The sequence below is a fragment of the Mycteria americana genome, chromosome 10 (assembly GCF_035582795.1).
Source record: "Mycteria americana isolate JAX WOST 10 ecotype Jacksonville Zoo and Gardens chromosome 10, USCA_MyAme_1.0, whole genome shotgun sequence".
Lineage (NCBI taxonomy): Eukaryota > Metazoa > Chordata > Aves > Ciconiiformes > Ciconiidae > Mycteria > Mycteria americana.
In genome coordinates, this window is record NC_134374.1 from 15,457,366 (window position 1) to 15,484,230 (window position 26,865).

Here is a 26,865-nt window from a genome sequence, read left to right on the forward strand (position 1 = left end):
ATTGGGTACAATGATCCCTTTGGGAGTTAAAATAGGCTGGCTGGTCCGCACTGCTCTGTGATACCAAATACTTCAACCTCAGGAGTTAATGCTCCTTCTTCTTCCCTGTAGGACCAGCAAGCAGGTACCGTCAGATCCTCTTCCCCACAGGTGACCAGCTGGTGGAGAGGAGCTGCGGTGGCTGCTGGGTGGGATGCATCTGTCAGTGGGACTTGAGCCGTGGCATCTGGGGAATCAGCGCCGGGGCAGATGGGGCTACTGACGTGACTCTGCCTGTGATATTTCTGCACCAGTGCTGGGTTGTGCTGCAGGGCCTCACCATCCAGAAGAGCTCCAGGAGATGAAAGCCAGTGCCGAGTGAGATTCCTATCGCTCCTTACTCACCCGTCTCCAGGCAGGTCCCAACCCTTCTGCTTTCTGTGGTAACAGCTTAAGCATGCACGACCCAGTAGCTGACACGAGGCTGCGTGATAATCCTCCCGGCCCTAAGCTGCGGCAGGTGGCAAGCTCTCTAATCGTGCAGGCTTAATGCTCTCCTTACTTTGTCTTTGCAGGCCTGCCATGATGACGTGCTGCCAAGTGGTTGCTCTTCTCTTGCTCTCCTTTCTTCCCAGTGCTGCGGCTGGTGACCTGGTTCCCACTCTTGTTCCTCAGTCCATGCTGCAACTAGCCAAAGGGCGGTTCTTGTCACAGCCTGTCCCGGAGCTGACAACATGCTGTGACTGTGCCTGCACTCAGCAGGAGGCTTCCCTGGTCCCTTAGGACTTCCAGGAATACCTCTCGTAAGACAGTGTATCCCAACGGCACGCGCACGCTCACTGTGGTGGAAGTGAGCCCCCGGGCAAGTGGTGCGGAGAGGAGATGGCAGAGGCAGCGTGTGCAATGCAAACAGCAGATTTATGGCACAGACAGGTGGTTTTCCATCAGCGGGAACCAATTCTGGATGAACTACCCCTTCTCTGCCACCAAGATCTCCATGGGCTGCGTGGGCACGCTGGTGTCTGAGCGGCATGTCCTCACTGCTGTCTGCTGCACTCATGACAGCAAAGACTACGTGAAGGGGGCCAAGAAGATCAAGGTGGGTTTCCTGACACCAGTGCAGGGCGCTTTCAACAGGATGGGGAGGCTGGTGATGCGCTGGGCTTGGGTGCAGTGCATGCAGGTGCCCATGGGCTGGATCTGGGGCCCCAACTTGGTCAGTGTGGACTATGACTATGCCTTTTTGGAGCTGTGCAGGCCACACCGGTGCCCGCACATGAAGCTGATGACAGCTCTGGCAGTGGAGGAGATGGCTGGGAAGAGGATTCCTTTCTCAGGGTTTGACAGTGACCAGCCAGGGGAGCTGGTCTACCGCTTCTGTGGGGTGGAGGATGAGACGGTCCACCTCATCTACCAGCAATGCCAGGCCTGGTGTGTCCAGCTCTGGGGTGTATGGCAAAGTGTGGGACCCTGTATGGACACAAATGGGAGAAGAAGGTGATGAGGGTCTTCTCAGGGCACCAGTGGCTGGAAGTGGCTGGGGAGCACCACAGCTATAATGTTGCTGTTTGCCTGATCGCTCTAAAGTTTGCTCAATTTGTTACTGGATCAAAGGGGACTCTAAAAGCTGTTGCACTGAATGAGAACTGCAGCCTACCTCTTCCCATCCGCAGTGCAGATGGCTTTAAGCGTGGTGTTCCTGAGCGAGAGCGTGGCCGAGGAGCCTGAGGAGGAGCAGCGTTTCCTGGCAAAACTGCTCCACTTTATTCTGTTCTCTATCATGGAGGAAGAGAATTGCTCACCAAGCCCCCTTCCATCATTTACCAGCAGTCCTGGCTAACTGGGGAGGTCCCAGTTGACTGGAGATTAGCTAATGTGACACCCATCTACAAGAAGGGCTGGAAGGAGGACCCGGGGAACTACAGGCCTGTCAGCCTCACCTTGGTACCGGGGAAGCTGACGGAGCAGATCATCCTGAGTGCCATCACACGGCATGTAGAGGATAACCAAGGGATCAAGCCCAGCCAGCATGGGTTCAGGAAAGGCAGGTCCTGCTTGACCAACCTGATCTCCTTCTATGACAAGGTGACCCGCCTAGTGGATGAGGGGAAGGCTGTGGATGTTGTCTATCTAGGCTTCGGTAAAGCCTTTGACACGATTTCCCACAGAATTCTCCTGGAGAAACTGGCTGCTCATGGCTTGGACGGGTGTACTCTTTGTTGGGTAAAGAACTGGCTGGATGGCCAGGCCCAAAGAGTGGTGGTGAATGGAGTTTACTCCAGTTGGTGGCCGGTCACAAGCGGTGTTCCCCAGGGCTCTGTGTTGGGGCCAGTTCTGTTTAATATCTCTATCAATGATCTGGATGAAGGGATCGAGTGCACCCTCAGTAAGTTTGCAGATGACACCAAGTTGTGTGGGAGTGTTGATCTGCTTGAGGGTAGGAAGGCTCTACAGAGGGACCTGGACAGGCTGGATCAATGGGCTGGGGCCAGTTGTATGAGGTTCAACAAGGCCAAGTGCAAGGTCCTGCACTTGGGCCACAGCAACCCCATGCAACGCTACAGGCTTGGGGAAGAGTGGCTGGAAAGCTGCCTGGCAGAAAAGGACCTGGGGGTGATGGTCAACAGCTGGCTGAATATGAGCCAGCAGTGTGCCCAGGTGGCCAAGAAAGCCAACAGCATCCTGGCTTGTATCAGGAACAGTGTGGCCAGCAGGACTAGGGAAGTGATCGTGCCCCTGTACTCGGCACTAGTGAGGCCGCATCTCGAATACTGTGTTCAGTTTTGGGCCCCTCACTACAAGAGAGACATTGAGGTGCTGGAGTGTGTCCAGAGAAGGGCAACGAAGCTGGTGCAGGGTCTAGAGCACAAGTCTTACGAGAAGCGGCTGAGGGAACTGGGGTTGTTTAGCCTGGAGAAAAGGAGGCTCAGGGAAGACCTTATCGTTCTCTACAACTACCTGAAAGGAGGTTGTAGAGAGGTGAGGGTCAGTCTCTTCTCCCAGGTAACAAGTGATAGGACGAGAGGAAATGGCCTCAAGTTGCGCCAGGGGAGGTTTAGACTGGATATTAGGAAATATTACTTCACTGAAAGGGTTATCAAGCATTGGAACAGGCTGCCTAGTGAAGTGGTTGAGTCGCCATCCCTGGAGGTATTTAAAAGACGTTTGGATGAGGTGCTTACGGACATGGTATAGTGGTGGTTTACGGTTGGACTCGATGATCTTAAAGGTCTTTTCCAACCTATACAATTCTGTGATTCTGTGAAGAGGGTCTCTACAGATCACAAGGGATCTAGCAGAAACTCACTGGAGTCCAAGTCCTGCACCATCCTGGTAGCAATTGGCACCTGCTGTTCTTCAACTCGCAGCAATCCCACAATGAAGGGATCTTCCGAGAGGCCAGGCAGGGTAGACAGCTGTTTGATCTTCTCTGTGTTCACAGTGGCTACACCAAAAGCCCATTGGTACCCTTTTGGGTCCTTGAAGTACCCTCTCCTGAGATAGTCTATGCCAAGGATAAAAGGGGCCTCTGGGCTGGTCACAATGGGGTGCTTTTGCCACTTGTTCCCTGTTAAGTTCACCTCAGCCTCCAATAGAGACAATTCTTGGCATCCCCCTGTCACTCCAGAGATTCAGATGGATTCTGTGCCCCTATACCCTGATGGCACCAGCGTACACCATGCACCAGACACAGTGTCTACCAAAGCCTTATACTTCTGTGGGTCTGACGTGCCAGGCCATTGAATTGACACAGTCCAGTATACCCAGTCATCCCTTTCCTCCTCCTGGCCAAAGGCAGGGACCTTCTATTCCTGTTCCTGGTCAGAGTATTCACTGTCTGATCCTTTCAGTACCAGACCAGAAGTCCCCTCACCAGGATCAAGGGAGGTGATCTCAGTCCTTCTATGACTGGGAGATCGCTGATTGCCTTCTTGTGTCTCTACAGCAACTAAGCTGACAGCCTTCTTGGGTGGCCCCTTCCTAACAGCTGTCTTCCCTCTCGGTTCGCATACACAGGCTTCCAGCTTAAAGGTGGGTTTAAAGGTGGGTTCACCATCCCACTCCCTATTGTCCTCCCCCTGGTCACGCAGGAGGGACCAGAGTGTGCCACACGGCATGCGCCTGGGGCTCCCTTTCCCTCTGACTGGGGCAGGAGGGGACTGACTTCTTGAGGTGCCCCTGACAGCCAAGCTGCTGGCCCATAAGGATGAGGAGGGACAGAGATTTTCTTCAAAGTTTTGGAGCCAAGGAGACACTCTCCACAGTTGGTGTATCTCTATCCAGGCAATACCTTGCTGCCAAGCTGTTAGAATATGATGCTGGGGCACTTTGAATCACCTTCCTCCACATGGCCTGTGGGCACAGGACTTCCTCTGGATCTTTGGAGACCTCATCATTGTCTAGATCACGGTGGATCAGTTCCAGCACCGCTAATTCTCTCAGGTACTGGGTGCCTTCATCTGCAGTAGTCCACTTTCCTGGGGAGTTCACAAGATCAGCCTTGAATGGATATCTTGCCCTCACACTTGAGAGGAGCCGTCTCCAGAGACCGCAAATTGCTGCCTCTTTTCCAATTCCTCTCTCAATTCCCTGGTTTCTAGCAAGGGATCCCAGCTGTTGGGCTTCCTTACCTTCCAATTGCTTTCTGTTGGCCCTGTTATCCCAGCATTGGAGCAGCCAGGCAGCAATCCACTCACCTGGCTGGCGGCTGTAATCTTTCTGCACGTCTCGAAGTTCTGATGAGGTCAGAGAGTGAGTAGCTTCCACTTGTTGTCTGAATTCTCTCACTCCTTCCTCCAATTTCTTTGCTGAAGGACCAGCTTCTTGATCAAACCCTTCCTCTTCTTCCTGCTCCCTTACTAATCGATGATATGGACCTGTTGACCTTGTCCACTGTTTCTTTTTCACTACTGGGGCAATTCTAGTTGTTGTTGTTTGGGCCCCTATCTCTACTATGATGTCCTCAGATGCAGTTTGCACCCCGGTCTCAGTCAAGGTATCTTCTATCAGGTGGGGTGTCAGTTTGCTAGGGTTACTTGACTGTTCAGGTGTAAAGTCCCAGGCTATGGGAGGTGATAACTGCCCTAGGCTCCTGCCCAAATCCTTCCACACACCCTGCCACCCAGGGACTGGCTGCTTCAGGGTACATTGCAGTATTGCCTCACCCAAAAGTTGTCTTCTCTTACACCAGGACGACAGCAGATTCCACAAACCCCGTAATATGCCAACAGTGTTAATTAGTAGTACTAAACAGCTCATGTATGGTGAGCAAGGACCTTGGGAGCCTGCATAATAAACCCACCCACATCAATCCCGGGTAGGAAGAGGGAGATGTATTCCCTCATCCTCTCCACAAGTTAGCTCCCCCAGCACAGCAAGGCCATCAATGCCAGGGCAAAGCACATAGCCATTGTTTGTACTAACATGTTCCCAAGCTCAGCAAAATAAAGAGTAAGCAGTGCAAGCCAACAAACACCGTGACCCACACAGAAGCTTCCTACTTAATAACTACTATAGCTATAGCACGCTTAATACAAAATTGCCGTTGTCTAAGGCCCCATGTTGGGCACCAAAAAGGACTGTAATGGGTTGACCTTGGCTGGATGCCAGGTGCCCACGAAGCTGCTCTATCACTCCCCTCCTCAGCAGGATGGAGGGAAGAAAATAAGATGGAAAAGAACTCGTGAGTCAAGATAAAGGCAGTTTAATAAAGCCAAAGCAAAGGCCATGTGCGGAAGCAAAGGAAAATAAAGAATTTATTCTCTACTTCCTGTCAACAGGCAACGTCCAGCCACTTCCCAGGAAGTAGGGCTTCAGTAGGTGTAGTGGTTGCTCCAGAAGACAAATGTCATAATAATGAATGCCCCCCCCCCCTTCCTCTTAGCTTTTATTGCTGAGCAGACATCATATGGTACGGAATCTCCCTTTGGTCAGTTTGGGTCAGCTGTCCTGGCTATGTCCCCTCCCAAGATCTTGCCCATCCCCAGCCTACTGGGCGAGGGGGGGAAATGCTGGAGAGACAGCCTTGATGCTGTGGGAGCACTGGTCAGCAGTAGCCAAAACACTGGTGTGTTATCAACACCCTTCTAGCTACCAATATAATGCACAGCATGATGAGGGCTGCTAGGGGGAAAATTAACTCCATCTCAGCCAGACCCAGTACAACTGTTTATTTAAAAAATTAAAAGAAACTTTTAACAAAATCACGCCGAACAGTGAGGATCTGAAAAGCCAGGCAGCACTGGGGTCATCATAAAGAGAAATGCTCTGTAGGCCCTGACCAACCCAAGGGCTAGATGTGCAGTCAAGCACCTCCAAGTGGATGATAAGGCCTTGTTCCACTTCTCTCTTCCAAACAGCAATACTGCTTTGTAAGCAGATGAGGTTGTAAATTAGAAACCTGAATCTCTCGTGCATGCCCACAAGGTGCGCAGGCACCTGGACGGCTCCGATGGTAGTAAGCTTTTAAGAAGTTCCATTTGAGAGCAACCACAGCTGCAGTCACAGCTTGGAGGAAGCCACCTGCTTAGCTGCAACATGAAGAGTATGCCATAGCACAAGGTGTGTGTGACATGCTGCACTTCTTCTTACCCAGAATCCTGCAGAGCTGTCCATTTTTTTTTTTCCCCTTGTTGCCCTGTATCAGCACAGAACATCCTCTCTAGCCCAGAAGGAAGGGGGAATGAATAAATGTATATCCACAGTCTAAGGAGGGTCACCTTTTGCTGGAACTTGGATCTCACTCCCTACCCCAATCCAAAATGTGAGAACAGGGCTAGCTCTGGAAGGACAGAGCCCTCTATGAGCTAGGACCCACGAGGCAATTAATAGATTGCAGGCTGATGATTTGCCTTCTGCATCTGAATGATCTTGCCAAAGCCACCTCTTCCCACATCGTAGTCTGTCCGGTACTCATCTCGCACCTGGGGCACAGTAGTAACACAGATATTAGTACCCTGTACTGCCTGTCTCCTGCTAGACTTCAGAATCATCATCCCCTCCTTGCTCAGTGGGTTGGGAACTGAAGTTCAGGTTAGAAGCACTCTGACTCATTTGAAATCTCTTCAAATAATCCACCAAAAAGGCGGTAATGGTGGTGAAAATGACACATGAGGATAGATCTGATGGCTGAGGTCTTTTTAGACAAGAAGCAAAGAAGACCTCAAAATATTTTCATACAGCTTTGCAGTCCAGCTTTCTGAATTGCCAGGCTTGGCCTCCAGAATATTTTCTCCCCTTCACCCTGGAAATCTGCAAAGGAACCTCACCTTTGCACTGGGGCAAACTGCTGCGTTATGAGATTGGCCTAGCAGTTATGCTGTCCCCCTCCATTCAAATTCTGCATCATTTTAAGAGTACTAGCTTGGATTATGGAACATTGTGCTTGCATTGCAGGAAGTTTGGAGTCCTAGACAGAAATGGCCTTAAGTTCTATTTCTAGCTTTTAACACCAGGCATCAGTAACCAAAACAACCTGGAAGTGGCTAAAGTTCATTATCAGGTCTTTACAGTCTACACATTGTTCTGCATGAGACAAAACTAGCAAAGCAGTACACTGTCTTAGGGGGATGAAATTCAAGGTATGAACTGGTATTGCCTTTACCTGTCCTCCAGTCTTTCCTCTTCCATACTGTCGCCCCTCCTTAAACCCTGCATCCCAGTCAGTTCGAATGATGCGGTCATCTAGTCGTGTGCCATTGATAAAACGCATTGCATGTTCAGCGTCCGCTCTTGTGTAGTATCTGAAGCATACTATAAGGAAAACTAAGCGTGCTATTTTGTTGGTTACAGGGAAAATAAAAAAGAGAGATATTGTATTTGAGAAGCAGAAAATCCCTGCCTTCCAGCCTTTTCTACTCTTCCTGCTCTTCTTTATGGGATCAAAAACTGCACTTCTATAAATCCAAGCTAAAAACAGCTCCCACTCAGAAAGGATTCTGAACTTTAATGTTAGTACCTGCACAGACAAGAAGTAGCTTTGGATCACTTATTTCACAAGAAGATGAAACAAACATGTTAAAGTCTTGCTAAGGGCAAGAAATCTGTAATATGCCTTTTTATACTACATGAAACTTGACTGAATTTGAACAAGAGGGGCAAGCCTCACAGGAAAGCTTTGCAGAGACAGTTCATGGTACAACTTGTACAAGCATGTACCCTGTGCTTGGGAATACTGCCATGGCTTATTCTGCTACTTCATTCAAGTGTAAAGTTAAGGTGAGAAAGTGAACATGTGCTCTGGCCACGCAAGAGCTCAGACCGATGACTTTAACAGTTCTCATTTGGTCCTAAAATCATTAAAGAAATTAACAAATTAAAGGAGCTCTCTGCCACCTCCAGAAAGTATAGCATTGGTAGCACTTTTCACCTATGGCACTGCTATACAGTCTGTCTCTCAATTAAGGTGGTGGTGGGGAAGTAGCAAGGTGGGAAGGAAAGCGCCTGGTAGAAAGCACTTATCACTCCTTTTCAGGTTTTCCACAGCAGTACAGCTAAGCTTGCTGTGCAGAGAGGAACTAAGTGGCAACCACACACGGCTGACAGTACCAGAGAACCAGAAAGGATACTCAACAAAGCAGAAGCCACAGGGGGTTTTCTTGATCTTGTCCAGCCCCATGACAATCCTCTTGACGTCTCCGCACTTGGAGAAGAGCTCCTGGATCTGCTCCTCGGTGGTGTAGAAGGACAGGTTGCCAACATACAGCGTAGAGGAAATTTTCAGAGATTTCTCCTGCAGCTGCCTGCTACCCTGAGGGCAGAGAGGAGCACGCAGCGGGGTGAGCACGCCTGCCGCCCCGCTCCCGGCGCCAGGCCTCGGCGGGTACCTCCCGCCGCCCCGGAGATGCGGTGCCCTCCCACTTACCGGCTCCTCGCACGGCCCTGCCCCGGCAACAGCCCTCCCCCTCGGGCGCTGCTCCACGCCCCCCCAGCCCCCCCGCCGGGACCCGCTGCCTCGGGCCCCGCCGCCGCCCCCCGTCCCTCAGGCCCGGCCGCCGGGCGCACCCGGAAGTGCTGGTCGCGGTACTGGCTGATCTCGCAGTAGGAGTCGCTGTTGAGCCCGCTCAGCGTGGTGTGGAGCAGCCCCGACATTTCGCCTGCGCCCGGCCGGACCCTACTCCCGGGATCCTTCCAGAACCACCGCGGCGCCCACCGGACGGCAAGCGGAGGAGCCGGTCCGCCGCGCCGTACGATTGGCCCCGGCGCCTGTCGCTCGGGGCGGGGAGGCGGGGCGGTAGCGCCGGACAGCCAATCGACGTGCGGAGCCACAGGGAGTGCTGATTCGGCGCGGCCGTGGCGCCGGGCCCGGCATGCTTCGCGACGGTGCACGCGCTGGCGGGCAGTGCGCATGCGCATGGGGGGCTTTTACCTCCCCTGTGGTCTCTTCACAGTGCAGGGGTGGCGCTGTGGGGTGGTTCCGGCCATGGCGGGAGAGCCGTTGGCGGCGGTGGAAGGTACCGCCTGCCGCGGGGCGAGGGCTCTCGTCCCGATAAGCGCCTGGGAGCCGCCGCCTGTTGTTGGGCTGTACTTCACGCTCCCCTTTCGTCCTGTCTTACAGGGCTGGTACGGGAGCTGCTGAGGGAGGAGGCCCCGTCCCGCATTGCCGCCCTCACTGAGGAGCTCTTCCAGGCGGCGGGGAGCATCTCTGAGGAGGATGGGAGCGCGGCTGAGGTAGAGCTCCGGCTTCCCGGCCCCATGCCCCTCTCCAGCACGCCTGAAGAAATGGGCGTTCCACGTGCTTCACACCACAGAGCAGCGCTCGCCCAGGTGGGTGGCTGCGGTTCCTGCAGCTCTGTGAGCAAGTGCTCCTGCTTCCCCTCTTCTGCGGTGAAGCTAAACGTTCGACTCTAGCGCTGTTGGAATGTAAACAGAGCAGTTTATTTTTTCATCTTTTAACACAATAGCGTGAAAGTCCAAAATAAAGTGGAAAATGTTACATTTAAAGAGTCAATGCAAAACGTTGATCCTAAATATAAAAGTGTGCATCGTAATGGAAAAGTTACTGGTATCTTAGTGTTGTTAATATTTTTATTATTTCAATTTTCTAGTAGTATCTAATTGTAATTTCAAGTAAAAATGCAAGCATAGAGCGCTGATGCATTAAGAGTTTGGTACTGGGTCAGAGGAGAGGTCCTTCTCATCTTGTATGTGGATTCTGATAATGATAGCAGATACTTGAAAACAAGCAAGCATGTAATTTTAACTGCCTGGTAAACCCAGTACATAATATTGGAGTAGGAAGTACTCATTTTCATACGTTATAAAAGTGAATTATGTTGTTGTTTATAATGTTTTTAATTTTATTTTTTTTCCCTGTGTATTTCTTCTAGAGGAGTACTTATAAAGTACTATATGTAGTAGTACTAAATGTCTACTTTAAAAGGCCTTTTTCCTTTGAAAAGAAGTCTGCTGAGTAATACATGAATCTGGAATAAAACCAAGACCAGCTGAGATACTGTCCAACCTTTTCCTTCAAAATTATATTTTAAAGGGAGATTTAACTCAGTGATTATCATCTAAGGAAGACTGATTTTGAAAGTCCTAAATTTGTGACAAGGAGCAAGACAGGTCAGCAAGTATCACAACAGAAAGTATGCTTAGTGCAGTCTGTAAAGAAATACAGGAGCATAAAACTGGTATCCTTCAGCTCTTCCTGAATCAGTTGGGCTAAATTATTTTTAAAGAAAGGAGAAATCATTAATTTATAATCTGATCTCTTCAATAAAAGGGGCCATAAAATGTCTCCTGGTTAGGCAAGAGCATATTTGTAGGCAAGATCTGCCATGGAAGTAGGATTTGTGGTGATGGAAAGTGCAGCCCTTCAAGGTGGGTTGTTAATGGAGCTTATTGCCTTTATGTAGGACTGCATCATCTTTTTAACAAGAGTACATAGTCAGTAGCCTTTGTTCTTTGTTTGCTAATATCAGAAGTTTCCCAATGTAGGTATTTAAAATAATTAAACTACTTAGTTTTCTTTTTGATAGGCAAAAGAGGTGAAGCCTTGCTATAGATATGTTTTCAAACCTGATACTATTCTTAGAGCTCTTTTCCAATCCCTTCAAATTTTTCAACATCTGTTTAAAATGTACATAATGTATTCTGAAAGCTGCCAATGAATCAGTTGTATTTTGGACATGGTGATGTGCTATTGCACAAATTTTGTATCTATGAGTGTTTCTGAGAAAAATTCATCCCAGATGTATAGGGTAAGTGGGGTCATGTTTTGGTAAGGTTGGAAAAGGACTTGATAGAAACATAGGTTAAGACATTTCAGTAATATGACAGATTAATGGGATTTGTTTAGGAACATATTTGAATGTTTCTGAAGTCCACCACTTCACTTACAGAATTTGCTATTATGCATAACTTCAAATTGGAGCTGAAGGCACTGTTGGATGATGTGCACTATTGGTCATATGATTAATCGGTTCTTTTTATTTTCAGGTCTTGTCGGCCTTGGATTTACACAGTCATGTTCTTTCTTACCTTGCTTCTTAGAAGTGCTCTCATGTTTTTAGATGTGAAATAGTCTTTTATAAGACTGAATGTCTTATGACTGAATATATGTTATGAAATATACTTATGAAAAGAGTATGTGCTTCCTGCCAGCTGCTTATAATTCTTCTGAAATGATGGATCTACAGAAAAGAATGATCCATCCTTTTAGCTGAAGAAATGCTATGTGGTCCATTCAGCGACTGTTTTCAGGTCGCTATCCCAGATCACCCTGTGGGATCATGTAACAGTTTCATGGAAAACACACCTTTAATCCAACGTAAAAGGAAGTTGCATAAACATGTGGGCAGGTCATTACTGTGGTACACATGAAAGATGGTTCCTTTTCCAGTAGTAAATTTCAGTGTGACCCAAATCCAGGACAAAATTAAATCTAATGGAATTCTCCTACCCAGGTTGAAGAGGGTGCAATAAGCCTGTGGAACTGGGCTGTGACCAAACACGCGGGTTCTGTTGTCAATGATGAGCAAAGAGCTAAATGTACGTACGTGTTCTATACCTTCCTAAATGTGTTTTGTGTGCTGTAGCATGAAAAGGAAAAACTGCTGACAGGCACATCTGTAGTGCTGTAGATTTGTTTGGATCTTTGCAGACAGAGTGTAGACAGAGGAAAATATACAGCTGGGCTTGTGTAAACAGTTCAGGAAGGAGCATCCTGGTGTAATAGTGATGTTGTCACACAGAATCAGTGTAGGTATTCTTACCACTCTCCCTTTCCATGCCGGGGCATCAGTAAAGAGGTGATGTGACCAAAGGAAGCTGTAATTTGCCTTCTAATGCTATGGTTTTAATCTAAAAATGTGTGGAAATAACATAGATGTAAGTTTTAGGCTGTTGGTCAGTTTATATGAAGTTACATTAAAGAGACAATCTCATCAATGTTTACATACAGAAAAACTCCAAGTCCTCTTTTTACTTCCCTGCTTTAGCCAGCTACATGGCTGGTGGGTTTGCTTGGAGCCAGAAGCTGGGCTGGGGGAAAGCAGAAGTGAGCTTTTGGTCTTTTCCCTCAACCTTTTCTTTATGTGGTTCTGCAGGATTGCAATATCTGGCCTACATTTTTGTCTTGAGGGATTATAGTCAAAATTATGTATAATCTGCATCACATAAATTATATCAGGTAAAGGGAAAAGGGTAAAATTACACAAAATAAGTAGTAATTGTAGAATGTAATGTTCTCAGATCTTATATCACAGCTGAAGGGCCAGGGAGAGGCTATTTTAAATACATTAAGTGGTGTCTTTTCCATCCCTGATGTATAAGGAAGGCCTGAAAATATTTTTGCTTTTTACTTTGAAAATGTAAAGATTATTAAACTTAATTTCCCTATTTTGCTGAAGGCTATTTTGAAGCTTGCAAGACATGTTACTGTAAGCACCTATAATGTAATTAAGTCTTTGAATACCATGTTTTTAACTTAATCTCTCTCTAAAGTGTTTAATAGGTATTTTGATGAGAATATATATATTTTTTTTTCTTACTGCATAAAAAGCAATTTTAAGCAGCTTGGCTAAAATTCAGACTGTTTTGACTCCTGAAGCTTTCATATTTTTCTCTCTTGTAATTGAAAGTGGCAAGAAGTCTTTCAGATATAGCAGGGCCTGACTTTCAAGAAAAAAAACAACTTATGAATGTCTGCATTGTTTTCTTGCAGTACGGTTTGTTGCTTGCAGACTGGTGTGCCTTTGTGAAGGCAGCGATCCTCCGGAGGGAACTATTCGAAGACGGATTTTGGTAAGGCTAATGGTGGGTGAGCAATGAAGTACAGTTGATCACCAAGGGAGGGTTGATCACCTTTGAACCCTATTACGGTTGCTTTGGAAAGGGAGTGAAACATACCTGTAGTTCTGGGGAATATACACGCTGAAGGGGACCTGTATTATCACAGGGATACCTTGCTGAGCCAGTGCAGTTAGGAACTTCTGGACAGTGTGGTTAGCATCACATCTTTGTCATATGGTAAAATGTTATATGAGCAGCATATTCATTTATTTCAGTATCTTATAATATTGTCTAGTAGGGCACCATAAGCCTTATGCTACATCTAAGTGTTCAGGACTTCATTCAGACGTGAGAGGTGCTTGTCAAAAATTGAAGAACTGAAATACCCCTCTCCTATGTTAGATATGTGCATCAATGAGATGAGATCTAACATTGCCTTTCTTGAAAGTGACTGTATTTTCACAAAGCACTTACCATTTTCTCCTTCAGATGTCTATGAAAACTGGGAAAGGATGGATAGATATTGGAAAAGCTGATCTTGCTGATCGATTTCTAGAGATTGCCATGAGTGTAAGTTCTTTTCCAGTTTTAATTTCTTATAAACACACCTATTTCTAAGTTCCATGGGTGATACCTACACTTTTTTTCCAGAGTATAGAAAAACTGTATGCGAAGTTACTTAAGGGGAGCGATGGTGAAGCAGATATTCATGTGCACAAAGCTGATGTGGAGAAGAACCTCTTCAAAGTACTCTCTTATCAGGCTGAATCAGTATGTGTTCTTCCCAGTTTTCCTTATAAGTGACTAGGGGTGACTCCCTAGTCATAGAGGGAAACTCTGACCCAGTTATTAGATGTATGAATGCTTGGCATTGAAGACTTGCTGAGGGATACATTTCCTTCACTTAGATGTAAGATAGCAGCTCTTGTGTTTGCATTTGGTGTTGCAATCATTTAATGATTTTTAATTTGCCTAATTTATCGCAGTAATTTCTGCTGTGGTGTTTATATCTTCTAGTTCAGACTTGTTGCTGTATGATTTGTCTAGCATTGCTGTGTTTAAAACAAACAACTGCCTTTCTGAATCATTAATGTGTCATTTTCAAAGGTGTCCTGTGCTTGACTGGAGAAGGGGGATAGGACTGGTGTAGGGCCTGGGTCCCCCAAACTACATTCCTGTAACATGTACACAGCGAGACTAGTCACTTTGGAATGCTCATCATACTGTGCAGCAAATGTAGCTAGCTACATTTGCAGCTAGGCTGACTGAAAATATATGAAGGTAGTATTCATCATGGCTGCAGATAGTGAAGGTTTGTATCTAACAAGTAGATATCATAAGCTGCATGTGCAAAGTCTTCTGTGACTTACAACTTTCATGACTCTGCAGACTCATGAACATCATCAAAGCTATTAATATTATATGCCATCAGACAGAGATCTTTCTATACATGGATACCCTCTCTTCCATGACCTCATACATGCTGCTTTCCACATATAAAGGCTTTAAACAGTGGGAGAATCAGTATAAAATTACAAGATCTGGAAATAGCGAGTTCCATGACACATGATATTTTCTTTAAAGTCTCAACCTCTGGCATCACACAATGAGGTAAGAATCATGGTGATAATTATAAAAAAAAAAAAAAAGCCTAGTGCAATATGAGAGAAGTCTGAAAAAGTGCTAAAGGTTTTCTGGGGGATCAACAACACAAATTACAATAATTCAAAATGTGTAATTTAGAAATTCTAAGTTTGTGAGGCATTGTCGTGCCTGACTGAAGTTTCTGAGTACTTTATCAATGCTATAGAGTATTACAGACATATGAGTGTAAATATGAGAAAATGTTGCCTGCATTTGTTGATAACACCACTGACCTCAGTATCTAGAAGGGGCATACTATCTCCAAAATTCTCAAGAGTTTCCCTAAACAGGCCAAAGCAGTGGCCAAAATTTTTAATTTGATCATGGAGACAAAAGAGGACCTTAAATTATTGAAGAGGTGGTTTAAGATTTGCTGAACTGGTATTATCTTAACATCTGAATGAACTTGTCCCATGCATCTGGCCTTTTCACACTACCTAAGGACTGCAGTGTTTTTCTGGATGTCTTTTATCATCTGGCAATATATAGAAATATACAGCATTACTGTAGCACTGTAAGGACAGATATCTAATCCCAAACCTAGCTTTACTGAATGTGAAAAACCCAAGTCCTATTTTAGAGAATCAGTCTTTTAATGAATTTTAAAGACAAATTGCTCACTAACAGTTTGTTGGCATGCTCTACTGCTTTCTTAGGCAGTTGCTCAAGGGGATTTTCAAAAAGCGGTGATGTGCATGCAGCGCTGCAAAGATATGTTGATGAAATTGCCAAAAGAGGTAAGTGAAATCATCCCTTCTTTATTATGCCAAACTTTGAAAATCTGCTTTCCTCTCTTTATGTTAGAGAGTGACATATGCCGTATAACATTTTGAAAAGTACTCTCAACTGTGTCTCTTCTGTGGTTGGTTGCTTCTTTGGGATTTTCTTACTAAATATTTTACATGCAAACAGCAAGTTTTTTCTTCAAAGTTCATTTTTTTCTTATTTCTCATAGTTTATCATTCAAAATAGAATGATAAACTCTTTCTAAAGAATGAGAGAATACAAATCAGCAAGCAAGGCAGAAAGATTTCTAAATTGAATATGCCATCTACTCTTCTACAGAACCAGCTGCATTTTACATCTTGATCTTTTATATTGCTTCTTCACTTGTACCCATGTGAACTTTTGTCTGGAGGCAGATGGGACAAGAGAAGAGCTGAGTTACTAAGTTTTTGATATGCAAGTCTATCACTACCCTCAGTACTTATCTTCATCTTCATGAAGCTGTAGAGCTATGAATGGAGGCTTCCCATTGCACTAAACTGTGTTTTTTGTAGTTCTTGTGTCACAGAACAATGTCCAAAGAAAACAAATTCTAGCATATGCAGACCAGTTCTTTGCTTGCAAAGATAAAAGTCTAATCTGTTTATATGAGAATAAACTTCCCCACATCTATTTTCATTTGCTTACTTTAATGTTTTCCCAATATTTAGGAAACATTTTGTTTCTGTGTCAGTGGTACAGGTAATAAAATTCAAAATAAAATTCAAAAACTCAAAGGAGTAGATGTGAATTCTGAAAGGGAAATACGAGAAATACGAAAAAACCCCAATTTTAAGTTGGTTTTTGTGATCTGCAGGCCTTGTTCAGTGCATCTGAGTGACTAAGTCAGTTGCAGGGGTTTAGCTTTGATTTGAATCATAAGAGCAGAGCTTCTCACTGGGAATTGTTGAAAATGCTCAGTGGGATCTTTGCGTTACTGTTCCTCATTTAATTTTAAATTAATTTCATACTTTCTGCTTAAACTCCTCCATTAAATAATATTAAACTTCTCATGATGAATGCTCTTCACAAACCAGGAGCACTGATGCAGACAAGGAAAAGGGTTTCTGATCATGAGAGACACAATTTAATTCTGGTTTAAAGAGTAGTATTTAAACAATGAGAAAAAAGGAAAGAGCTAGTGATTGCTGAGTGACTTCAAAACTTTTGGACCACTAGGTAGCTGTCAGTCCTTAACTCTTCCACGCTCCCATTGTACCGGACAGCACTTGCAGAGTATCACAAAGACATTGTTGCATTATGGTAACATATGGTACCACAGATGAGCTGGAGAGGATTTGTGGCTTGTGGATCTTCAGTGGTCTATGAACCGTAACTGGGAACTCTTGCCCTACAGGGTGAAATGCCAGAATTGTTCCAAACACTTGTTGTTCAGAGAGGTGCCAGGTTGGTGGGATATTTAGTGTTATGCTTGATGCCTGGAACACAGTCGTTCACTGAAACAGTATTTTGATTATCCTTTGAAATACTTCTTTTCCAAGCATGCAAGTAAATGACTGGGGTATGCCACAGTATGCCTACAGCGTTATGCTAAACACTTTGCATGAAACCCTCTCAATACAGTAAACTTTCTGTTCTGGAAAGAAAACGTTCAGAAATGAACTATGAAAAATAAGGGTTTCACATCTGAGAGTGATCATTTTTTTGTTCATGCATACCGAATCTGTGCTTTTGTCTCTGGATTGCAATGAGATAAACAATAAATTTGAAGCAATGTGTTGTGCTACCTCTCTCATTCTTGCCTGAGGATTTGAAATCTGTAGTCAATTGCAAGAAACATAATTTATACTTGGAAAAGAAAGTTACTGCAGAGGCAAAATGGATGTAAATATTGGCAGCCTTCTAGCATATAAAATGACTTTTCTGTCTCTTCTTTGGACGACATATGACAGGTGCAAATAATTTCAAAGGAAAGACAAGTTGTTATGACAGACATTGTCAGGGCTGACTGATAAAGCAGAAAGCAACAGTGCTCTGAATAACCAAGCATTCAAAAACAGTTTTCTCCTAAAACTTGTAATGTGGATGATCCTTTTTTAACCCTAAAGAGACATGCTGGGAAGAAGCCTACCATGGTAGAGTCCACTTAACTGTGTAAAACTTTTTTGTCACTTTTAAAAATGAAGTTGTAATATTCCAGTTTTTCCTCGCAAGTTTTAATTTTTATTGTTTACTTTACACAGTTCTAGTGCTTTCAGTGTGATTTCTCGAGGAACTATTCTACCTCATGTTTCAAGAATCCTGCTGTTTTGCATGTCCTGGCCTGGTTAATGATACTTCACTTTCCCACACAATTATGATTCCATTTTAGTAATGTTCAGTATCCCCTTGTATAAGGTCAGAAGTGATAACAGTGGATATATCTTTAAAGTAAAATGCATTTTAAAGAACCCGAGACTGGAGTGCTATAGATCTTACGATGTTTCTACAAGAACATTGTAGAAGCAGGAGTCTTTTATTGCAGGCGTGTTACCTGTCAATCCTCTGTTACAATTTTGGAGTGGAAACCTATGAATGGAAGAGGTATGAAGAGAGCTCCTTCTGGCTCAGGTAATGCGTAAAGGCAAACAAAATAAAATCCTGCTTTTGAGATGTAGAAAATATGTGTGAAGGGGAGGGGGGAGCAAGGGAAAGTAGAGGTTTAATTAAAAATGTGAGAATATAATAGCTGAACCAAATTAGCTGAGCAGATACTTAGTGACTCTCTTACTCTGTTGCCTACCATTTATATCTGCTTTCCATCGATTTTCATGTCATTAGAATGAAAGTCTTCTTTCCATGGTTCTCGTCAATTCTCTCCCTAACACTTCTTCCAAAGAGATTATTTTTATGAAGAGGCTGTTCCCAGTTCTTGTGCTGTTCATAAATGATAGTGAAGGGATTTGAAAACTTTGGAAAAGAATAGACAAATTATTCTGACTGGTTTTAAATGGATTTGTTTTAAACAGTATTTGAATTTCTCATAAAGGAGGTGCTTCATTGAGAGCAAGTCCTTGACTGATGAAAGGTGAAAAAGGAATAGTTAGAGATGGTTTGGGTAGGATCCAAATAAGTAATGTGGTACTACTAAGGAAGAAAAACTGTAGGCTATCGGGAAGAGTACCTCATACCAAGGTCACAGCCTCAGCTCATAAAATTTGTTTTTATTTCTTCTTGTTCTTTTTCTTTTAAATAGTCAGAAGAAAATGAATGGCAACGTATCAAGTTCAAAATAGTTATGGTCACATATGTTGTCAAAGAGGATTTATAGAAATGCTTAGAATTAATTACAGCTGGTGCTTTGGAGATTATTTTATATTTTATTCTTGTGGAAAATTAAATACCGAGTCCTGATGACAAAATTTGAGGAGGAAATAAACCTTTGCAAAGTGCAAATAGTTATCTGGAGAAAGAGATGTAGCTCCATCTAGTGGGTTAAGATTTCCCTGTACTGAGAATATATTAGATAAAGAAACAAATGCTTAATTATTGTTTTTCTTTCTAACAGTTCTTAATTCACAGCATTTACAATCGAATCTGTTTTTGTGGGAATTACCACTGTTTTCTCCTGGGTGGTCCTTTGTGCTGTTATTTAACTTTTAGAAAAAGAATGGGGAATCATGGCTCCCAGGTTCTGTTTCTGTCTCTGCTATTGATTTGCTGTGATCTTGAGACTAGGTCGTGTATAACTTTTGTGTATGACTGTATTTATATGTCAGGTGAGAATGAGAACACTTGCTTCTTCAAATCCCCTATGGTTAGACTGATAAAGCCTACTGAAATGTTTGAATAGAAGATGTTACAGAAGGTGGTGCAACAGGTTGAAAAAAGTGATTGAGTACAATTTTTAATGTGATGATTTAGAAAGAAAACAAAATTTTCTCTTCTCTAGTAAGAGTGAATACTGAGACTAGTTTGTGTGATTTATGTGGTATCTAACTGGTTAAGAAGTGGGAATGGATAGGAGTGTTGCACATATCAGAAGACTGGCTGAGTTTATCTCTGTTATCCCATTTAATTCTAACTTTCACTTATCATTAATAGCCAGAGTTATGACATTGGGAAGATGGACATGAAATATTCGGTTGGCAAAGAAATGCAGGTAAGAAATAGAGAAACTGCTGTTTACAAATAGGAGGATTTTGTTAACCTGACTCCACTGTATCATCTGCCTCTGCTGTGCCAAACCTGACCAGTGATTCTTTGGCCTCCTCTTTAGTACTGTCTGCTATGAAGTTTGGCAAAGTTGCACGTTCAGTTGCTATGAGCATCAGTCTGAGAGTTCAGTCACTGGCGGGTGCCCTTAAATCACATTTGAATCTACTATTTCACAGAAATAAAATTGTAGAAAGTAAGGCTGAAATAGACCCTGAAAGGTCATCTCTTCTTCCCTTCCCCCCTTCTTTCAAGGCATCATCAGTTACATCTGTGTCATTTCTGATAAGTATTTGTCTGTCTCATTCATAAGGCTCTCATTCACTCCTTTTACTACCCGCAGTGGGTATGGAGAAGATTTAATCTCTTCCTCTTTATATAAATAATTTATATAATTTGAAGGCCATAATCATGTATGCCTTTGTGTTGTTTTTTTTCTCTCAGTGAAGTTTGTACCTCCTGTTCCTTCAACTTCTTTTTTCATTCTGTTTTTTCCAGATCTCTTATTTTCCTTGCTACCCTTCTGTTCTCCTCTGAACTCTAGTTGATTCATGTCCTGTGTGAATTGCAGTGCTGAAGACTGGATACGCTTCAGAACTGAGCAATCCCTTTATATGTCTGATACCAGGCAGGCATTCTTTTGACTCAAACAGCTTTTATTTTTCATGACCTTAAAATTTAAGTCTTTTATATTCATATGTATGTTCATGTGTGGCTATTTTTTTTTCTGCTCTTCAGATGGCATTTAAACTTCCAGTTTGTTTTTCTTTCCAGGCTAAAGTGCTGCGATTGTTAGCTACAGCCTATTTCGAGTGGGATTGCAATCTGTATCTTGACCAGGCATTGAAAGCTATAAGCTTGGCAAATCAGGTAGTAATGTGTAACTGTATTTATGGTGTGCAATAGTCGAAACTCAAGCATTTATTAATATAATAATATGGACCACATTAATCACTGGTGTGTTATCCTTGACATCAGACGGAGGTGTGTTTGCTTTGGTTTTCATACTCATAAGTATGTTTTGATGTTCCCAGCTTTTTTATAGATAAATACTTCTTTGCATGTAGATGTAGAGCTGTCTTGCTGCCTCCTATATATTAATAGTGAGGTCCTTTGATAATGATATGACTAAAATTTCTCTGCTACGTATTAATGAAAACTGTACAAACAGAATAAACTACAGTGTGGTCCACCTGAGATTTATAGCAGCTGGCTTTTTATGCACCAGACCTTTGGTCTTGCTTTGGGTTATAATGGATGTGTCCATACTACATTTTGAGTCCCCATCTGTACAAATGTTTGAGCAAGCGCCAGAGTTCAGTTTTGAAAGCTGTGTAGCCATGCTGCATTAGTCTTATTTCAAACAATTAATTTAGCTATTGCACTTTACTAACATGGCTGTATTTCTTCTGGAACCTGAAAAATGAGCTGTATAAACATACCAGCTACCCTGAAGAAAGTTCATATATCTCTAAGCAGTTGCTACAGTGAGATCTCTTGCTCTTGTACAAATTCCGTTTCCCATATAAAGACTTGAATTAATTTTGTGCTTCTATCTTTTCAGGTTAGTTAGAGTAACTTAAATATGAAAAATTTATATTTGTCTTTGGTTGACCAGAGTCAATCTTTGGTTAACTTCAAATTTCCAGTATCTGTTTCATACCAAACAAGCTTTAAGTATAAAATCCTGTTTTAAATGAAACCTCAAATTAAGTTTTCTGCATGCTGTTAAAACTTTCAGACAGATGATGATGCACGTGCTCGTGAGATCAGGATAAAAGGCAGTGTATTTTAGTAATTCAAATAACATGCTACTACAGTATCTAAGCCCTCTGCAGTTTTTATTGTATTTATTTTTTGCAAAACCTTTTGAGGCGGAAAGTGTTTTTATAATAATTTTTGATAATGAATGTTTTGATATTGTATGTGAGTATGGAAAACTAGAAGAAAGTGTTTATTCTAGAGTCTGAAATGTGCAGTGTTTTAGTGAGAGCTGTAGTATACAGTCTTCATTATGTCCATTTGATCCTATTGTTCTCTCCTAAATTTCATATTATTATTATTATAAATATACTTTGAATTCTGCTCATATTAATTTTAGAGTAATCCAGCCAATTCATACATAGAAAAGCAGGAAATGTTTCTGTCATTCAGTATTGTTCAACTTCTATTTAAAAGTATCAGAAATGGGCCACAGCAAAATGAGAATCATGTATCTCTTGCTTTCATTGTCCTCATGGTCTTTTGGCAGTATAAGAACAAATAATAAAGATGCACATTGCATTTAAGAAGAAAATATTACCAGTTGCCTACCTATTATTTCAGTCATTAAAATGGAACTGAAGAATACAGTAGAGTGTATGTGATTTCCTGATGTTTGTCTGTTATGAATGTCCTGGACTCTCACAGGATCTGTATTCTATAAACAGCTGTCCAAGTAATGTATTGTTTTTCATTGTGCAGGAGAATTTGCATCCAGCAGGGGTTTTTTTGAAAGTTAAAATTCTTCTTAAAAGTGGAGCATCAGATGAAGATATCAGCTCAGGTATCACAGCTCTGTATAGGTTTCATAGTAAGGTCATACTACGCCATATCCAAGAAGATGGCCTGACTTGTAGATAGGATTTATTTTTTTTCTTTTCTTTCTTGTATGTTTTAGAGGAATCTTCATTAGCTAAATGTCATTCTGGTTTTGGAGTGTGAGATGTAGTAGTCAGTGCTTACAGAGGATTTATCCAGGTGCTAATGGACGTTTGAGTTAAGCATGATTTTATTTTTGTTGAGAATTTAAATAGACTTGCTGGAAATAGGGAAGGGGGAAGACTCTGAAGCCTGTTAGAATGAAGACAGTGAAAATATAGCAATATAAAGGTATGCTTTATTTTAGACATACGGCTAAAGTTACTCAAAAAGGGTGAAGGTGGATTGTCTCTTACGCAGTCAGCATAGAAGAAAGGCTTGTGAAACGTTGCTATTCTCTCTGTGTGATTTTGCAGATTTAGCTGAGACATCAAGTGCTGATCAGTGTGTCATTATAAACCTCCGTTACCAGAGTTTATTTAGTTTATGTAGGGCATATAAACTCTTTTCTCCTTATTCTTCAAACTTGTCATTTGAAGAGAACTGATTTTTCTATTGACATGAGAGGAAAAGAAAGTTTTGGGGGAGACTTTAATACAGAAAGGGTAGTGTATCAGGAGGAATTTATTTCCGTAAATAATGAAATCTTAAGAAAGAGAGGCTTTGTACTCTTCATAGTTGGAAAGCATCAGATGTGTAATGACTGCCCTGAGAAATAAATGTACGATGAGATGAAGAATTTCTTGCAGAGAGCTGAATGGTTTGAATGCTGCCAGACTAGCAGGAATGGAAACTCCATTTCAGATTGCTCCTGGGGAATTTCAGTCAGCTTTCAAGTGGACAGTTATTCAAAACTTACCATTGCAATGGTTGGCTTCTGTTCTGCAATTTGAATTGTGAAGCCATAGTGTTGCCTATCAAAACACACTCTGCTTATATTTAGTAGCACTAAGACTTCAGTCAGTTTTTCAGGCAAATTTATTAATGAGTGAATGTCTGTCTTTTCTTGTACAGCTGGCAGAAAAGAGCGTTATGTCCATGCACTGCAACTTCTCTTCCTTTTGAGAGAAGGTTCCTGCTAAGTTTTAGACATTTGGCTAAAATTGTGTATTGTGCACTTGTACACAGGTGCCTTAGAAATGCTTCCTTTAACAACTGTTACAGTCATGTCCCTGTGTATTCCTTCTCTGATCTCATCCAAGCTGCAAATATATAAATCTTGTTATTAACCATCCAGCACAGTCTAGCAATTTTTAAACTTTATCTGAGTGGTCTAAAACTGATACCTACTTATCAGCACCACTCAATTCAACAGCTGATGCTAAAGGCATTAGGCTTAAGTAATTCCTATTGCAATGTGATACTACCACACAGCCTGAGCACTGATCTCAGTCTTAAGTGGTTCCTGTTGGATAAGGATGAGACATTTTGATGGACAGCAGCTTGAGGCAAAAGTTGGTGCTACTAATGCCTATGCTGTTCCTGTTTAAAGAGACAGAGGGCTAGAATTCCAGGGCTATCAGTCTGTCACCCTTCTGTAGTACTACATTAATTGTACAGTGAAAGAAAAGGCAAAGCATAATAGACATGTTTTATTCTTCCTTTTGTTTTAGAACTATTATATTGGGGTTTTTTGTTTGGGTTTTTTTTTTGTTTGTTTGTTTTCAAAGAAGCTGTAAGAGGTAAATGGTAAATTGAGTGGTTAAGTGTCTAAGGTGATTAAATAATCTCAACTGCTTTGTGTTCTGTCTAGCTGTTGCAGAATTCCTGCACCATGAGCTGTCTTTAGACTTTTGTTTGAATACTGCCAAACTGCTGCTGGAGCATGGAAGGTATGAAAGCATCACTAAGTGGGGTGAACACAATATTTTGGCTTTGTAGATGTTCTTTTATAAGCAAAGAACATCCATTATACAATGATGCTTTATTTTAAATAAAAACTCACAGAGGTAGGTAAACAGTTTTGAGAGGGAGCCTCTCTTTTCTATAGCAAGGTGATACAGATCATGGCAGCAGCAGAACAGCATGTGAAATAACGTTGAGTGGCAATTTGCAATGCTGTAGCCTTACTTCGGATTGATTAAGATTGTCCCTATCTAGTTGGTTTTGGGTTGTGGGGGTGTTTTTTGTTTGTTTAGGTTGGAAAAGACCTTTAAGATCATCAAGTCCAACCGTAAACCTAACACTACCAAGACCACCACTAAACCATGTCCCTAAGCACCACATCTACATGTCTTTTGAATACCTCCAGGGACGGTGACTCAACCACTTCACTGGGCAGCCTGTTCCAATGCTTGACAACCCTTTCGGTGAAGAAATTTTTCCTAATATCCAATCTAAACCTCCCCTGGCGCAACTTGAGGCCATTTCCTCTTGTCCTATTACTTGTTGCTTGGGAGAAGAGACCGACACCCACCTTGCTACAACCTCCTTTCAGGTAGTTGTAGAGAGCGATAAGGTCTTCCCTGAGCCTCCTTTTCTCCAGGCTAAACAGCCCCAGTTCCCTCATCCACTTCTCCTAAGCCTTGTGCTCTAGACCCTTCACCAGCTTCGTTGCCCTTCTTTGGACACACTCCAGCACCTCTTGTAGTGAGGGGCCCAAAACCGAACACAGTATTTGAGGTGCGGCCTCACCAGTGCCGAGTACAGGGGCACGATCACGTCCCTAGTCCTGCTGGCCACGCTATTTCTGATACAAGCCAGGATGCTATTGGCCTCCTTGGCCACCTGGGCACATTGCTGGCTCATATTCATCCAGCTGTTGACCAACACCCCCAGGTCCTTTTCTGCCAGGCAGCTTTCCAGCCACCCTTCCCCAGGCCTGTAGCGCTGCATGGGGTTGTTGTGGCCCAAGTGTAGGATCTGGCACCGAGCCTTGTTGAACCTCATACAATTGGCTTTGGCCCATTGATCCAGCCTGTCCAGATCCCTCTGTAGAGCCTTCCTACCCTCCAGCAGATCAACACTCCTGCCCAACTTGGTGTCATCTGCAAACTGACTGAGGGTGCACTCGATCCCCTTGTCCAGATCATTGATAAAGATATGAAACAGAACTTTTTAGTGTATATCTGGAATAATATATCTAGAATAATATATATATGAGTCTGGAATTATCTGACTGAAATCTTTCTTCCACATTAACTAACTAACCCTCAGAATAAAAGAGTTTGTAGTCCTAGAATCATTCTTGTGAAAAACAGTATAAGGATGAACAAGTCACTGCACAATAAACTGAGGCATAAAATTTCACACTGTTGAATGCTCCATCAAGATTACCTATGTATATGCTTCTATCTTGCAGTAAATTCTTACTCTTTCATTGCGAGGAGTAAACTTTCTTGTGAATACTGTGGAACAAGCATGTGCTAATAGGTTACTATGGAGTAGATGAACTGCAGCTATTAAATATAACTTCATAGTAATAACTGCCGCTATTAAAATTAACAGCTCTTCTTGTGCAGCCTCATAAAAATGCATCTTTGTGAATAGGGAATCAGTTGTTTTTGATTTTCTGAAATCCGTTCCTGAACGATTTGAATCTTCACCTGACCTTGGAAAAATTACCCTGCTGCACATCGAGTTCCTGTTGCAGAATGAGAGAGAGCTGCTTGCTAAGCAAAAGGTTGAAGAAATTATTGTAGGTCTGTATCCATCTTTTGCTGCTGTTTACTGAAAGCTGGATTTAGTTGGCTAAAGTCTTGAATTCTGATTTTCACTTTTTTGCTTATTCTCATCTTTCTTTCTATTTGTGTCTGTTTTCCCTTATGTTTATTTTGCATGATAACTCTCAACTTCCATAATGAATGACACTCATGATAAAGCTCAGGGTTAAATTCACTTGCTAGAACAGTTCCTCCTTCTTAGTGTAGACTGTGTGTGACTGATAAATGTGGGATTAGAAGCATTTATCAAAAGTTCTGCTAATACTCTGTCCATCCAGCCCAATGTGGTTTTGTTTGTCAGTATTAAAACAGGTTGCATATTCTTGTTTGAGCAGCTGAATAACAATTTCTTTTTCAGGTCTGTTGCACCTGTAGCATTGTAGTATTTTTTGACTGTCAGATCTGCTGGAAATCAAACCGTATTTTACATAGCATCAAGCTAGGTGCAAGAACCACATTTACATTGTTCAAGCATGAAAATATTTATTCTCTTACTTGCTGTTTTTTGGGGGTTTTGTTTACTTGTTTTGGTTTTTTTTTTTCCAGAAGCAGGATATGAAACACTGGGTCCTGGCTGAAACTATTGCTGTGTCAGTGTTTTTTTGTTGTAGGCTATGGGACGGTCTTTCTTAGGTAGTGCTTCTCAGTGTGCTTCTTAAAGTTCTTGTAAAGTGATGATTTGCAGTATCTTTTCAGGTCATTATACTGGGAAACAGCTGTTGCCTGAAGCCTTGAACCAGCTGCACATCATCTTGTGGGACAGAGCTGCCAAACATTATGAGGTTTGGGACCAAACAGTAGTGTTGTCATTTGTATCAGTGAAAATTAAGATCTGCTTTTTCTG

At 42.8% G+C, this 26,865-nt stretch overlaps 2 protein-coding genes and 1 pseudogene across 16 annotated transcripts in view; 2 read left to right on the top strand and 1 right to left on the bottom strand.

Annotated features, from left to right (window-relative positions):
* Nucleotides 1-340: 340 nt before the first annotated feature.
* On the top strand, nt 341-1,622 carry LOC142414997 (serine protease 23-like; annotated as a pseudogene).
* Nucleotides 1,623-5,667: 4,045 nt separating this feature from the next.
* Nucleotides 5,668-9,181, bottom strand: LOC142415022 (nuclear cap-binding protein subunit 2). The gene is made up of 4 exons (XM_075512961.1): nt 8,983-9,181; nt 8,547-8,728; nt 7,583-7,721; nt 5,668-6,902 (listed from the first exon to the last, which is right to left on the bottom strand). The coding sequence occupies exons 1-4, from the start codon at nt 9,067-9,069 to the stop codon at nt 6,804-6,806; spliced, it is 507 nt and encodes a 168-aa protein (XP_075369076.1). The 5' UTR covers nt 9,070-9,181; the 3' UTR covers nt 5,668-6,803.
* A 128-nt stretch (nt 9,182-9,309) lies between these two features.
* TEX11 (testis expressed 11) overlaps nt 9,310-26,865 on the top strand; it is a 40,437-nt gene continuing 22,881 nt past the window's right edge. For 13 of the 15 annotated variants that reach the window (XR_012777271.1, XR_012777272.1, XM_075512957.1 and 10 more), the window contains exons 1-15: nt 9,310-9,431; nt 9,536-9,744; nt 11,889-11,973; nt 13,148-13,227; nt 13,705-13,785; nt 13,867-13,986; nt 14,800-14,826; nt 15,516-15,596; nt 18,110-18,195; nt 19,669-19,726; nt 20,554-20,649; nt 22,243-22,324; nt 24,113-24,191; nt 25,849-26,000; nt 26,718-26,803. Coding sequence is in view for 13 of the 15 variants with exons in the window: in XM_075512957.1 (XP_075369072.1) it covers nt 9,326-9,431; nt 9,536-9,744; nt 11,889-11,973; nt 13,148-13,227; nt 13,705-13,785; nt 13,867-13,986; nt 14,800-14,826; nt 15,516-15,596; nt 18,110-18,195; nt 19,669-19,726; nt 20,554-20,649; nt 22,243-22,324; nt 24,113-24,191; nt 25,849-26,000; nt 26,718-26,803 (1,428 nt within the window). In the remaining 2 variants the exon portion in view is untranslated. The remainder of the gene's footprint in view (nt 9,432-9,535; nt 9,745-11,888; nt 11,974-13,147; nt 13,228-13,704; nt 13,786-13,866; nt 13,987-14,799; nt 14,827-15,515; nt 15,597-18,109; nt 18,196-19,668; nt 19,727-20,553; nt 20,650-22,242; nt 22,325-24,112; nt 24,192-25,848; nt 26,001-26,717; nt 26,804-26,865) is intronic. The other 2 variants (XM_075512947.1, XM_075512950.1) reach the window with 1 other exon arrangement.